This window comes from Typopeltis vanoorti, chromosome 6, assembly GCF_054136105.1.
Source record: "Typopeltis vanoorti isolate ZY-2024b chromosome 6, IOZ_Tvanoo_1.0, whole genome shotgun sequence".
Taxonomy (NCBI): Eukaryota; Metazoa; Arthropoda; class Arachnida; order Uropygi; family Thelyphonidae; genus Typopeltis; species Typopeltis vanoorti.
The window spans coordinates 126,609,580-126,626,032 of record NC_143554.1 but is presented as its reverse complement, the minus strand read 5'-3'; the positions used below and the strand labels follow the sequence as shown (position 1 = coordinate 126,626,032).

The window sequence follows — 16,453 nt, the reverse complement described above, 5'->3', positions numbered from 1 at the left end:
AAAGTTACTTTAATTATTTATAATTAAAATATTTTGATGTAAATCTAAGTAATTTTGGTACTATTAAAAAAAAACATTTGACCTACTTCGCAAAAGAAATACAGTAATGAAATAATGCTTTGAGCGGAAAAGGACGCCTAATTTTTTGGATGCACAAGAGACGGCTATAGATGTGATACGCTTACGCCAGAAATGGCTGGAGATGTAAGTCCATACAAAATATTTGATCTTGCGTGGAGGTCTGGGTGTTATCAAAGGTGAGGAGGGAGGTGAAGGGGGTGTGAAATAAGACTAGATTATGTGTTTGTGACATTGAAGTAAGTCGACAGTGCTGTTCTTACCTGCCAAAATATAACAAGGAGGCCAGTGTTTAAGTCATTGATTGTGGAAAGGTTTATGAGCTCAGGATTTATGAGCATCGCAAGTTTTGTCAAGTGAAAAAGAAGAATGGAAAGTACTGTCATCGGAAAACTTACGGATATGATTTGAGGTTATATAGAAGGTCATTTATGAATAGGAGACTGTGTGCGCGCGCGCGAAAGTACAGAGCCCTGGAATACTACGGCATTGATCGGGAAATCTAAAGAAAGGAAGTCATCCACTTTTACATGTAGTAAACAACCAGAGATGAAGCTGGAAATCCAGTTACAAAGGATGAAAGGGCTTGTAGCCCATAAGATGGTAATTTGGTAAGCAGGCCTTTGTGCCATACCAAAAAATATCTTGGACATATCTAGAGCGATCACAAGGATTTCATCAAACCTTTTGCTTCGATGTAGTACACGACGAGAAGACTTGTTAAGATCCAAACTATTCAGGATTCTTCTGATGTCTTGATCATCAGTGCAAGAGATGAAGAAGGATAATGGTGGTGTAAGTTTTTTGGATTATAGTTTCATTAGTTTTCGTTAATTTTTGGTATTATTTTGAAGGAGTTTGCCTTAAATGATTTGTCTCTCCAGAAACCTTTTGGAGTCGATATGTGATCACAATACAGAATTTCTTTTTCAGGAGTTCGCTTATTTTCACCTCACTTTCTGAGGCTGAAACTTTTTCATAGTTAACTGAATCTGTACAAAATAGAAAATAATTATAAGGAAAAAAAGTGTTAACAATATAACTTTTACGAACTAACTTGGTGCCGAAGAGAAATCTTGCTTCTTCACACAAACTTCTTCATCCACTTTTCTTTCCACTGCTGGAAGAAGGCCTTCCCCAAAGTCCTCCGAATAGTCAATCCTATCTTGATCCTTTCTGTGCCACTGAGTCAATGCTATCTCTTTAATCTCATCCTCCCATCATCTCTTTGGTCTTCGTGCTGCTCTCTTTCCATCTCTAGGACACCATTGTGATATCAACTTTGTTCATTTTTGAGTGTTACTTCTTGAAATATGACCTGCCCATTGCATTTGGATCTTTTGAGTTGTTTCCTTTGAGTGTTTTACAGTGATTTAAAAAGATTTTTATCGCCTTCCTCTAATGTGATCTTTTGTCCTTGGTAAGGCATAGGAAGTGACTATATCAATTTTCCGATGTTCCATTTGTACTGGCTTTTTGATGATGCATTTATTATACATTATTTTTGGTTGAAGCAATATAAGTTTAGCTTTGTTTATATTTAATCCTTTATTGTTATTATTTTTTTTTTTTACTTTCTGAATTCAATCATCATCATCATGCATATCAAGGATTTAGGCCTAGCATGGCCTGCTCCGGCCTTAGAAGTCATCGTTTAAGACGACGTCCTGTTTTTTTTTTTCCTTAATGGCTTGTACTTTAAGGCTTGTTTTGATAATCTTTCAATTTTCATTCTTTGAACGTGTTCCGTCCATTTATATTTATATTTTTTAATTTTTTCTATTACTGGTTCTTGGTTTAATTCTTTCATAATTTCTTCGTTTCTTTTGTGATCAAATAAGGTATACTTTGCAGTTTTTCTCATAAACTTCATTTCCGCTGTTGTTAATCTTTGTTTGTCTTTTTGTTTTAATCTCCAAATTTCGCTTCCATACATTAAGACTGGTAGGGCTAATGTATTGTATACTTTCAGTCTGGTTTGTTTTTGAACTAGGTTTGGTTTAAATATAGAGTTAATTACACCTTTTATTTTTAAATATTTTGCAATTTTTACTTTTATATCTTTTTCATTTTCATATGTGATCATACATCCTAGGTAGTTAAATGAATTCACCTGTTCTAAGATCTTGTTATCTATTACTATTTTAGTTCTTGCTGGATCTTGTCCTTTAAAGGCCATAGTTTTTGATTTTTCTGTTGATATTATCATACCATAATCTTTGGATATCTCATTTAGATCTAAAATAGCTTTCTGTAAGTTATCTTCAGAATTTGTAATTATTATTTGGTCGTCGGCAAAGAGGAGAGTGTTTAAGTTTACTGTAGAAGAAAGTTTTAATTCCTTGATGTAAATTTTTATTCCATTTTATTATTATTTCATTCAAGTAGATATTAAAAAGAGTTGCTGAGAGGGGACATCCCTGTCGGACCCCTTAGTTTATCTCTCTCGTATATGATAGCTCTCGTAATTTAATCTTATTTGTATTCGATTATTTTCATATATACTTGTGATAGCTTTTAGGATATTATTTGGTATTTGTCTTTCTTTTAATATGTTAAATAATATGTTTATTTTAACTTTGTCAAATGCTTTTTCAAAGTCAATAAATGCAATATGTGTTTCTAAATTGTATTCTCTTCTTTTCTCTATTATTAATTTTAGGAAAAAGGCCAGGTCTATACACGATCGTCCTTTTCTAAATCCATTCTGTACTTCTGAAATAAAGTTTTCGGAATATTTCATTAGTTTGCTATTTAAGATTCTGCTATATATTTTGTAACAGGAATTTAGTATACTGATACCTCTATAGTTTTTAGGGTCATCTCTATTACCTTTTTTAAAGATAGGAATCACAATTGCTGTTTTCCATTCTATTGGGGGGATACAAGTTGAATAAATTTTATTTAAAAATAATAAGAGTCTTTCTTTGAATCTAGTTCCTCATATTTATATAGTTCTGAACCTAGTTTATCTTCTCCAGGTGATTTTCCGTTTCTTGTTTCTTTCAGGCTGATTTCTAATTCTTCTTCAGTTATTTCCTTTCCATTTTCGTTAATTGTTTGCCAATTGTCTTTTTTAAAATATTTGTCTGTCCACAATTCTGTGTAGTAATTTAGAAATTCTTCTAATTTCAAGTCAGTGTTTAATTTTATGTTTTCTTTGGTATCTGCATTTAAGTGTTTCAAAATTTTATATACATTTTGTCTTATTTTATATAAATCATGTTTTAAATTAAAACAAATTTGTTCCATGATTCTCTGTCTTTTTCTGACTTCTCTTTTAGCTATGGCTCTTATTCTTTTATATTCTATTCCATCTTCTAATCTTTTACTGCTTAACCATTTGTGATAGGCTTCTTTTTTCTTTTTGATTATTTCTTTCATTGTATCATCCCAGATCTTCAGTTTTTTTCCTTTTATTGAATTTTTTGGTCTTTCCTAAGCTTTCATTTGCTGCTGCATTTAGTATCGTTTTTATATTAAGTCATTCTATTTCTATTTCTTCATTTCGTTTTATTTTGTCTAAATATTGGTTAATTCTTTGTTCATATAGCCATTGTACATTTGTGTCATTCAATAGTCTAGTTTTATAAACAAATGTTTCAATTTTTCTTTCTGTTCTTGTTACTTGTAGCCATTTAGGTGGTAATCTTAATTTTATTTTAACAAGGAAGTGGTCACTGCTTATTTCATATCCTCTGTGAACTCTAATATCTAGTGTAAATTTTGATGTCTTTTCATTTAGTATAAAGTAATCTAATATTGATTTCCATCCTCTTGCTGCCCAAGTATATTTATGCATGTCTTTATGTTTATAGAAGGAATTCATTATTTTTAGGTTATTATAAACTACAAAGGCAATCAATTTTTTACCATTCCTGTTTAGAGTATGTTCTCCATGTATTCCTATATTATTATTAATTTTCGTGTTTCCAATTCTTGCATTTAATTCACTGATCATTTGTGATCAGTGAATTAAATTGAAGTTCTTGTGAAGAAGTTCCTAAAAGAGCAATGTCATCAGCAAATCGTAGGTGATTAATTCTTTTCCCTGTACCATAATTCCAATCATGATCCCATAATTAAAATAATTCTAATAATTTAGGTGAAATGGCATCTCCCTGTCCAACTTCCTTTTTTATAGAAAATTTCATATTTGTTCCTGATTTTATAGATACAGTTCAATTTTTATATACAGTATATGACTAAGTATAGCAATATATCAATATGAGTTTTGCTAATTCCTTGATTTTAAAAGGGCTTCTAAAAATATCTAACAGAAGCAAACAGTCAAAGCAGATTTAATGACAATTCTCTTAATGATTCGTTCGACTGATTAACTGATCCATAATCCTGAACTTTTCTTAAAACTGAATAAAAACACGAACCATAGTAGCAGTCATCCATATACTGTATATGGCCCAAGATCCACTGAATTCGACCTTTTTTTTTTTTTTTTAACTATCTGTTTAGAACAGCTTGCTTTTTTCTTTTCTTTTTTTTTTTTTTTTTTTTGTGACTCCCGCCCACTGAAGGTCGTAAACCTACACATTAGTATCGGTTTACGACCTTAGTACATTAGTACCATGAGTGTTCTAAGGGTTTTTTTTCTTATAAAAAAAATAATAAATAAAATATTATTATATTTTTCTTTGTTTTGTTTTTTTTACTTAATCCCGAAGCCCTGCTCTAGAGACCAAACATGGAATTTTTTTCAAGCCACTTCAGGCCTCCAATAAGCAGGGCGGTTATCTTACATCAGGCTATGAAATGTATCTCCCACTACCCACGACCTATTGGTTTGAGATCGGAGACGCCATCCAGTCCTACTTCGCTAACTTTGTTACGCTTTTCCCCAAAGAATAACATTTGAATAATTATTCAAAACACACGTGATTCCTTTCTTTCTTATCTGTGCAGAATACTGCATTACATGTTCAATACCTTTCGTGTGTATGAGTGCCACTGGTGTAGTTAAATATTGGATCTCATGTCAACAAACTTTCAAGGGTGGTTTGCTGTGCCTAGCTTTCGTTAGATCCTCCCGAGCATTCTGTCCCATTGCATGATTTCGCGGATTGGTAATACAGCCACGGCGAATTACTACTGTACAAAGTTATTTGAGCCAATAGTACTGCGACTACACTATATTCATCTGGTAGAAATATATTCTTTACCTAATTGTCTTACGGCATGTTTTCAATACAATTAAGAAATTAAAGTAAAATAATAACAAAACATTTACTAACATGTATCCCGTTGATATCGCAACATAGTGTAGTATGATTGGGTACATTTTTAAAATATTTTTCCACAAGACTTGGCCTTCAGGTGTAATTTTATGTGCAGAAGCGTTGCTATGACTTCGATCAAAGTTTTGATGCGTCAGTGTGTGTGGAGTAATTGCATCTAATAATATCCTCTTCATTACGAATTAATCCCTGATTACTATTAGGAATCATATTTCTGTCTGCAACAGCTGATTTCTGATATCTACTTTTCGAGAAATTCTTGCTTCTTTCTCCCGGAAAGTGGAAAGAATATCTTCCACCTGCATGAGAACCTTGTTTTCTGGTTTCAGATGAATTTCAAGTGGCTTTTTTAACATTTATTTTTATAGATAAATGCAGCGAATATAAATTCGAATAATTTCTCACTTTTGTAGTGTTCTTTTTTTAAAAAAGAAAATTTCTTCTGTATAGAAAAATCGGTATCCAATTCTAAACAAAACGCGTTATGTAATAGGCGATAGTGGGCTATGGTAATCTAAACGATTCCATTGATTTGGTGGCTAATAGACTAATCTCATAATCTATGAAGAAATCAATTCTTATTCACAGATCAGTGGTTTTCTACTAGCACCTGTAGTTTCTATGGCTTGTTCACTCCTAATAGCAAGAAATGAATTGTACTTGGCTTCGCTCGATTAAGTTTCTACCATTACCAAGCGTAGCTTCCACTAATAACGGTTGTTTAGACGATCTCCAGTTGAAGAATTGTCTTTTCTACTTTTCATTTATTTATGCCCAAATCTGTTGTGTGAGGAGGAGAACCTGAGGTACCGACAGAGAAAAGAAATCCTGCTGTCTAACTTCAGTGTGACAGATACGCAATTTCATCATATTAATAGAAAATAACGGAATATGTATTGGTAAAGGTATAAACACGAACAACCCTCATCCCTAAATTAGTTCGAATACCTGCACGATGAAGTGCGTAAGAATAAATCAGGAAGGAAATAAGTGCTACTTGAACAACCCTCATCTCTAAATTTGCGTATGCATTTAGTAATGTTCAGATGTCAGAAACATGAAAGCACGCACGCACACGATACACTTTCGTCACTGTCAGAAAGATTCTTCGTACTGAAAAAACAAACAACATGCGTTGCGACAGTGACATTTCATGGCTTCATTTTAACTTACGTCCTTCATATAACCTAATTCAAGCCAGTGGAATTGCTGAGCCTTCAAACTAAGTCACATAACAAAACAAACCTTTCGTGTTGAATATAATCGTCATGCATCTAAGAAAAACTTCTACCAGTTGTTTTAATACTATGCCAGGTGTTCAACTTCTCTTTCATTAATCATAATGTAGTCGCTAAAGGGCGCTGTTCGCTACCGAGCAAATCATGTCCCTTGGAATGAAGCAGACACTCTATATTAGCATTGGCAATAATGTCATCTTGTGAGAACATTGCCTTAGGTTATTTGATAGTTAAACATCTGCCAGGTTGCGAATACGATTAGGCAATGGTGTTGAGTAAATATGGTTGATAGCACTAATGTAAACCCGCTTCACAACAGTAAAGAAAATGAACTTGCTCATTTTAAAAGAAGCTTCATTCTAGCACTAAATTTGCTACTGCAAACTATTGATTTTTTTTTTAATTAAAATATCTTATCCGATTTCCGAAAGACAAAGAAAAAATACGTTCGTTAGTCTGTTGAATCATTAACTCAGACATATCTTAAAAGCGGAAAATATTGTAATAAGATGTTTAATTATTTGTTATTGGACTGTACTTCTAAATAGATAGCATTTGTGGAGTGAAGGTTATTTAAAATTAGAACTGAGAGACAATGTGGTTGTTAGGCACAATCATTACGGTGTTTGAACATGAATTCACGAATGGGTGGTGGAATGCATAAAAGTAGACAAAAACAGACATAATAATTAAGGGAAGTCCGACGTAACGTCACAATTGTTCAAGGGCAGGGAGTCTCCAGAGACAAATAGCTGAATAACGCAGTCATTAGTATTCACAACAGGATTTTCATTTGCTGATGGCACAAAACCGGGGAACCATACAGATTGTGGAAATAATGACAGATGTCAAGGTTCCTAATGTAATTGTTACATTGGGAACCTTTAAGAACTACGTATAAACAGATTGTCAATCAAAACAATTCAAACCATCCACGTAATTTAAATTCAGTTAGCTTTTTTTATATATAATATTGATGATAATTTCCTTTGCTGTTTTGTAACTAATGGCCTCCTTAGCTCTACGCCAGAGCTAAGGAGGCCCATTCACATCCTAGACGAGATGCGAACCCACGTCTTTTGGAAAGACGTGGGTTCGCATCTCGTCTAGGACGCGAAGCACCTTTCTCAGGATGTTTTTGAACTTTCTCTCTCTTTTAATCATAATTTCTATCCTTCATATTCTTTGTTTAGAAAGACCCGAAGTTGAATCTTGCAAGTAACATTCGCGAAAAATTTTCTGTCAAATCGGATTCGTGGACTATAAACAACACAATAGCACAGCATGCCATCTCCCTTTTCGTTGGAAAAAATTGTGTAGGTTTTCTTGTCTTAGTAACAAGAATATTAATAACGGCTTTTCAGCTAAAGGTGAGTTAGCTGTTCTCATATGAAAAGGGCAAAATACTTTTCTCCTAGAATCTGGTTTTTCATTCCTTAAAACATTCGAACAGACTTTATAGACATGTTTCTATTATGGTAAAACGCAGGTAACGATACGATCGTATCAGTGGCGCACTCAGGATTTAATCTTGGGGGGGGGGGGAGTTGAGTAGACGATTTGAAAATACACACTACACATTGCACACACACACACGACCTATGACTGAGCATCTGCAATGATCGCCAATACATGATACCCGTGATCTCCTCTGGCCCGGCCTCGGACAAACGTAGTAGTGCTCAGTCCACCCGAGCACTACTTCATTCGACCTGTGTTCACAGCGGCCGTGATTCCTACCTTATGTGACCGCTAATTCATAAGTAGTATAGAAATAGAAGACACGACACAATGTAAATGAAAAAATAAATTTTAATTAGGAAAAGATTTTTGGAAAATTTTCTAGTGTTTTTCTTTTTTTCCCCTTTTTCTTTGAGGGGTGCCAGGGCCCATTGACCCCTCCCCCCTCTGGTGCGCCACTGGATCGTATTATGCTTCATAGTATTAATTGCGTACTTTAATAATCTGAACACGAGACCGAATATCGCCATCCTATCGTAAGTTGCTTCACTCTTGCATGTGGGTTCTGGGCCTCTTTAATGATTATTCCATTGGGCATCAATATCAAAGTTTAGTATCGTGGATGGACTAAGGGTCAAGTAATCCGACTCTAGAGACTAAATGGCCTAAAAATGACATTTGCTGGGTACATTAATGCGGATATTCAGTTGATAATGATTGACTATTGTTATTAAATACTTTTATTGAGAATTAAATCCAGAAAAATGATGATAATCATATTTAAATGTGAGATGAATGTTATGAATAGCCGATGGTATCTTTCATATCAACACTGCGTAACAGAGTTTGATAAAACTTGAGATTCTTATAGAGTAGATTCAAATTTGCTCCACATCGGGATTTGGATTCTCATTGATATCAAATTCAATGGGATAATATCAGTTTCAATTGATATCAAGAATATGATAGTCATTTAGATTTTCATTTAGTGTGGCACAAAAATTGTGGATTCAAGCAACTACAATGAGTAACTGTAGTTGCAGAAATATATACGAATATTTCCATTTTCTCCATAATTCGTCCTGAAAAAAACATACAAACTTACTTATAATTAGCGTTACTGCATACCTATGGTAAATCACGCAGCACAGTAAGATATGAAAGCAAGGGAATGCACGCTAAATGAGTTCAGATGCGTAAAGTACTGGAGGTGAGGCTTGCTTTACAGTCAACAGACTTGCAGAGGTGTTATCATAGGCCATATTAGTCATTGATTGCGATTGCAGTAACAGTCGGTACCAAACATCATTGGGCTGATGTCATAAAAAGAAGAAAGACAACATAAACTTACTGAAATGGAGTAATAAAAATGATAATGATAATACTTGGTTAAATGCTTTTGTTGGATGTTAGATAATAAACTTCATAGTGTTGGTTCTCGTGGAAAAGTTGCATGTACATGGGTGGTCTGAAAAGTTCTCGGCCTAACAATGAAAACACGAATTTATAATTTCAAAATTATTTTTATTTTTCAGCATAATCTCCCTTAAGACGAATACATTTATTCCAGCGATGCTCCAGCGCCATTATCCTGTCCCTGTAATGGTTCTCAGTAAGACCTGCAAAATTCCCCTCTACAGCTGCAATCACCTCTTGATTCGAAGGAAAACGCTGACCAGCGAGGAAGAGACAGAAGTCAGAGGGAGCCAAATCTGGTGAATAGGATGGATGTTCCAACAATTCATAGTGCAGATCACTTAATTTTCCCATTGTCAAAACACCTTTGTGGGCAGGTGCATTGTCCTCATGAAAGATGATTTTTTTTCTTCTGCAAACTGGCTCTTTTCTCACGAATTTTTTCGTCTAGTCTGGTTAAAAGATCGGAATAATATTTCCCGGTTATTGTTTTACCCTTTTCAAGATAATTAATAAACAAAATGCCTTTAGCATCCCAAAACATCGATGCCATGACCTTTCCTGCTGATGGAACCGACTTTGTCTTCTTTAGCGCTGAACAACCTGCTTCTGTCCACTGTTTTGACTGCTGTTTGGATTCTGGTGTGTAATGGTGAATCCAAGTCTCATCCATAGTAATAAATCGACGCACAAAATCGCCTTTTTTCTTCTTAAAACGCTCCAAGCACTGTTCAGAGATTTTCATGCGAGTGCTTTTTTGATCTGCGTGACACCCATCTTGCGCAAAGCTTTTTCATTTACAATTCTTCATGCAAAATATATCGTTCTTTTGAAATGTCTATAGTTTCAGCAGTTTCAAGCACTTTGACTTGCCGGTCATCCAATACCATATTGTGCACTTGATCAATGATTTCTGGTGTTGTTACACTTTTTGGACGTCCTTCACGTGGATCATCTTCATTTTCAACACAATCTCCCTTAACGGCCTCGTTTAAACTCGGCAGCCCATTTCTTAATTGTCGAAAACGAAGGAGAATAGTGCCCATAAACTTTTATGAACTTCGAATGAATTTCTTTTGGCGTTAAACATTCTTTTACGAAGAATTTTATAACTGCACGATACTCAATTTTATCCATTTCAAGAGATACAGACAACACTTTGGCTTCTGACAACTGTATATATATATATATATATATATATATATATATAACTATTTGATAGAATGACTTACAATTTCGCATGGATGCTTATGACAGATGTACCAACTTAGAAAAAAAAAAAAAATTTTGCCAATAGTGTTGCCATTTATGGTCGAGGCCGAGAACTTTTCAGACAACCCACGTACAAGCCAGATATTACTCAATGCTCGAGAATGTCATCATTCTTTCTTCTTCTGTGTTGCAGCATAAGTTATTTTATAGCTTTTTTTTTTTTTTGGTTGTACGAAAAGAGAAATGTTTGAACTTTTGAACGCTGTACTTTGGAACCGAGATATGAAGTTCTGTAGGGTTTATCTTAATAAGTACTCACTTTTTTGTTAGTTTGATTTAAAAAAAAAATTCAAGTTCCTAAATAATAGAGGTGAAAAATGTCAATGACGTGCTGCAGAAAAATTAACTTTGATTTCTTTATGAAGAAAATTTCTTTTCTTTTCTATCGCACAAGAAGAATATAGAATTATGTCTATTGAAGGATATTACGATTAGTTCTATATAGTGAGTCAGCAATTGAAGTGTAGTTTAAACTTAATTGAATTTTCCGGCAATACAATCCAAGAACAGAAAATATACTTAACGTACTTAAAATAAAAGATGCAGGAAAAGTATGAAATTCTAAGAAACTCCAGAAAGCTGAAATTTTAGAAGTATGAAACAGTAAAAACTGTTTTATATTTCTCTTGTTTTATACATATTCTAGAGACACTTGCATATTTTATTTCCACTTAAAAGACTATTCATTTGCAAAATGCAAATAATATTTCGCCATATTTTCATCAAATTGTTGAAAATTGTTTCATAAAACAGATTGTTAATTAACAAATTGCTTCAGCAAACTGTTGGGGTGTTGAGTCTAATAAAGAAGAAGAAATAATATGAATAGAAAAATGCATGTATTTCTTACTATTTCCCTGTACAATACAAAAATGTGAAAATAGACTGAAGTGATTTGGATCGGTACAGAACGAAAGACAACGCGGCGCCATCTGTAGGCCAATTATCTCACTGTTAATTAATTTACCAATCCATCTCTTTCTAGGAATACAAAAATGTAATCTCCATATAAGTGAGCTGCTGAACTTTCATATATTATCCTACTATGATAATTAAAGGTTAAATTTAAAAAAAAAGTGAGAGTGGGGAGGATATTAACAAATAGGGATGGAGTCCTCTGTCATTGAACATGTGTTACCAGGGCCGGATTAAGACCCATAGAGGCCCTAAGCACTTAAAAGATTTTGGTGTCCCATATATATGTAATTCAAAATATAAACAATAATAAACCATAAAATAAATTTTTATTTTTCAAAATGAAACAAAACTTATAGTAAGAAGGAAAACAATGTTTATTTTTGTATACTTCAACTTTATTTAGATTTGAAAAGTTTTCTCCTTTGCAATTAAAACTTTTTTAATTACAAAGTCTTTGATCAGATCCTCAAAACTAATCTTACGTGACACATCTGCTTCTATACTTAGTAGAGATAAGGCATTCAACCCTGCCTTGTTGCATAGTTATTCTGATGGGATTTTTAATATACTTCAACTGAGAAAATGAACGCTCAGCTGAGCAATTTGTGATCATTAATGTTAAAAATATACGAAAGGCAATGCTACATTTGGAAAGGCACACTCAATATTGTCTTCTACAATTATTTTATAAAGTTCAGCATAACTGAATCTTGTTTTTACAGTTTTTGTTGCACTGAACTTATGGCGCACATATGAGTGAAACTGCTGAAGCTCAGCTGAGAAATTAGTGTTCAAGTCCTCTGGGTAAGCATCAATCAGCTTTTGATAACACTGAGAATACCTTTCAATTTCAGTAGATGATGAAGTCACTGAAGTAGCATTATGTAGCACATCACTTAGAAAAGAAAATCTCTCTGATATTTCTTTGTATATCTCTCCTCTTCTTCTCATCTCAGTTTCAAGTTTGTCAACAATTGTGTAAAAGGTGGTGATACTAAATTTATCTCTGGCATTCAGATATACTTCTGGAGCATCTTCGTCATTGGGTACCTTCTTTCTGATACGTTTGCGAGTTTGAGCTGCCTTGTAATCAACATCTGGTAGCACTTCCTTTGTAGCTGCTTCATATCTTTCAAATTCATTTCGTGAAGTGCACAATTGGTCAGCTAATGATCCATACAGATCTGCATATGTTTTTAAGTTGACATCCTCATTCTGTAGAACTTGGCTTACTCTATGAAACTTTTGCAAAATCTCATCCCAAAAATTCAACATAAAAACGAATTCTAGCTCTTGCATCTTATTTGCAATATTATCTGCTTCTCTTCTAGTGTCTCCCTTTTGTGACTGGTCTTCGGCTATATAGTCTTAATGCTTCTAAAATTTGAAGGAAAGATTTCAAAATTGCTGCTGTTGCCATAGTATGTGCTTCCCATCTGGTATCAGAGAGGTATTTTAAGACATTTTCATTTCCAATACAACCTTTAAGAATTGTCCACCGGCTGGTTGAGGCTGAAAAAAAGGTATAGAGCAACCGTACTGTAGAGAAGAAATTAACCGCCTCTTGACAGGTCAACAGCACTTCGGCCTACCGAATTTAGTGAATGAGCTGCACAGGGCACATATATAGCAAAATTGTTTGTTTCTAAAATTTTTTGCTGCATCCCCTTATAACGCCCACACATGTTAGCAGCGTTGTCATAAGACTGACCCCCTACATTTTGAAAAGTTTAGCTGACAAACTTTACGTAAGTACTGCAACACCTGATTTGCCATTTCCTTACCGGTGTGACTTTTCATTTCCAGAAAGGTTAAAAAGCGTTCAATAGACTGTCCATCTTTTAAGTACCTAAGTACAACACTTAACTGGTCGATATGTGACAGATCTGGTGTTGAATCAACTGACAAACTAAAATAACCAGAAGATTTTACTTCATCAACAATAAGCATGTGGACCTTTTGAGCCATCAGGTGAATGAGTTCCTCACAGGTGGCTTTGGACAGATAAGAAGGATTTCCTTTGCCACAATTTCCATATTTCGCAATGTGACCTGCCAAAAATTGGATCAAACTGACTTATGAGCTCAAGCAGCCCTAAAACGTTCCCATTTTGCAATGATCCAAGTCTTTCTTCTGTTCCTCGAAAAGCCAAGCCACTTTCAGCTAACGTACGAATAACAGCTATGATACGCCTCAGGACATGTTCCCAGTAATCACACTCTTCCTGAATTTGTTTTTCCAACTGTTGTCCCAACCCTACACCTTGTCTGCGAGTTAAGTATGTTAGCATAGAGTCTCGGTGAGTAGTGACTTTTTCATGTTGATCAATTACAATAGTATTTCGCCAGTCACTGAACCCATCTCTTGTAACAAAATGTGAACAATTTTTAGGAGCAAACAGTTTACGAACAAAACAATAAACTGATCACGTTGATGGTGAATACAATAACCACTCTCTCTTGTATTCCTCACCATTGGCTTTTGCCCAACAAAAAGTTTCTGCGAACAGTATCTTACTGGTTTGTCACTACTGAAATATCGGTAAGACTTGTCAAATGGCCCACTGTGGTGTTGACAGTCACTGGGTCCACAAGCAGTCCAATAAGCCACGTCATCAGCAGAGAAATCAAGCCACAACCCTGGATCTTTTGCTATATTTACTTCATTACTTCAAACTTTCATTTTCAGCAATTATTTCAACCTCAGAATGTTTTGTAAAGCAACTTGGATCAACATTTGCAGTAGAGATATCAAGAAAATTTACAGACAAAGTGAGGTCAGTAGTGAGACATGTGCTAGATGAACCTGCTTGTGACACCTTGATGATTCCAACATCATCATATTTTGATTTTGAAGTGATCAAAGTGGTATTTTTGTCCACTTCTGATGACGGAGATTGGCTCTGATCAGGAATTGGTATATAATGTTGTGGAACTTGTGTGAAGAAATCAGTCAGCTTTTGCAGTCTTGGAATCTAATTCCAAAGTCTCCTCTTGTTTCTTTTTTGATAGTTTTCGCTTTTGTGCACCACTTAACTGAACACGTTTCATCTTGGTTCTTGGGATCTGTTAAATACAGAAATAAAAAGATTATTTTGTTGAATATTAGGTGGCAATCAACGCAGTTACACATATCACAGGCAAAATCATACGAACAATTTAATTTTCGGCTTACAGTTGAATCTTGTGCTTTCGTGCTTTAATTAACTCTTATTTTACCGGAGTCGCACTTCTGCGACAGCTAGGCCTTTTACCGGAGGCGCGTTTCTGAGACAACCACGTTATTTTTTTATATTTGCTTCTGGAGCCTTTTATAAGACATAATTTATTAAAACAAGACCTAAAACAGACAGGAAAATAAAAAACAAAATGGTTACGTTAATTATAAAAATTTACCTCATTTGACGCTATGGTAGTGCCAGAAAGCGTCGTGAGCGATAATACGGTGTAAACGAACCGTCATGTACGTGGTTAGAGTTTTATTAGGCCTTCTACACGTCATTATTTATTGAAACAAAGTAGGTAACAGTAAGAAAAGATAAAAACAATGAAAAACTAATTAAAAGTTAATTTAAATTAAATTCGTCATCTAACTAAAGCAGAAATTCTGTGGTGCCCCCTTTTCCATGATGCCCTACTCATGCTTATTTTGCTTAATGGTTAATCCAGCCCTGAGTGTTACTTTAAGATGTTAAAACTGTTATTATACCTTTGTAAAAAATTCTCAACGGTATTTCTTAACTTTGTTCATTGCCATTTTATCTGTTATTTATTTACAGTTTTATCTTTGCCAGTGAAGACTGATAGTAGCAGAAGCTTTAGAGACACAACTGTGTTTGTTTTGCAAACAATCGAGTCGCGTCGCGACTAACTTGTGCATGAACTAAGCGTGTTATATCTTGATGGAATTTGTTCAAATTTTTTGATATTGGAATCATTATTAAAAATATAAACAACACAGCACAAAACCAGGTAAAGGTTCTGATTAGCAGTCATCGCTGTGATATCGTCTGCTTTTATTTTTGTGCTTAACTAGCAATCTACAATATATTCATACGTTATACTCGTACAAAAATCGCTGTTTGCGAGTTCTTTGATTTACCTGTTGAAGAGTTTGTTTATAATACACAGTAACGAACTAATTTTATTTTTATCATTAAATGTATAATTGAAAATTATGACTGCTTTATGCGATACTTGAAGAGCTTTTGATGAAACTGTGTTAGCTTTCAGAAATTATCCCACTGAACGTTTGTAAGTTTTCCTTCGAAAATATCAAAATATCATACAAAATATTCGAAAAGATTTTGTATTAAAATGATTTTTGCTTGTTAATAAGAGAGTGGCCATTGTGTATATATTTTTTCTCTTTCAGCTTTACAGAATTGTGCATGTTGGATCATAACAAGTGCGATATTTTGCACAAAATGGATGCCAGTGAAGTTTTGGCGGCTGCCTTAGAACATATGGATGACATCATTGCAGGTATTGTATTAATTTACCAGTAGATGGCAGCACTAGTAATTTTACTTCGACGTTAAGTGCATTTCTTTACATAATGTTAAGATATTTCGAATGCTAATTCAGTTAAGACTTAAATGAACAACATTATTATTATTATGTGATACCTCCAGGGAGTCCAAAGACTCATCGAGGGAAAGTGTGTCAACAGCATCGAACGAATACACCCTTCCAAATACTAACCGCGCTCAAACTTGCTTAACTTTTTGCATGAGCCATTAGTAGCAGCTGCTCTATCAATCGACCAACGTTATTATATTGCCATATACTCTCCAGTTTTATAAACAATATCGAAATT

At 34.3% G+C, this 16,453-nt stretch overlaps 1 protein-coding gene across 2 annotated transcripts in view; it reads left to right on the top strand.

Moving 5' to 3' along the window:
- The window catches only part of LOC150105922 (liprin-beta-1-like), a 268,087-nt gene that overhangs the window by 19,562 nt on the left and 232,072 nt on the right, over nt 1–16,453 (top strand). For both annotated transcript variants that reach the window (XM_090394411.1, XM_090394410.1), the window contains exon 2: nt 16,010–16,119. In XM_090394411.1, the coding sequence (XP_090250537.1) occupies nt 16,026–16,119 (94 nt within the window). In that variant the 5' untranslated portion in view covers nt 16,010–16,025. The remainder of the gene's footprint in view (nt 1–16,009; nt 16,120–16,453) is intronic.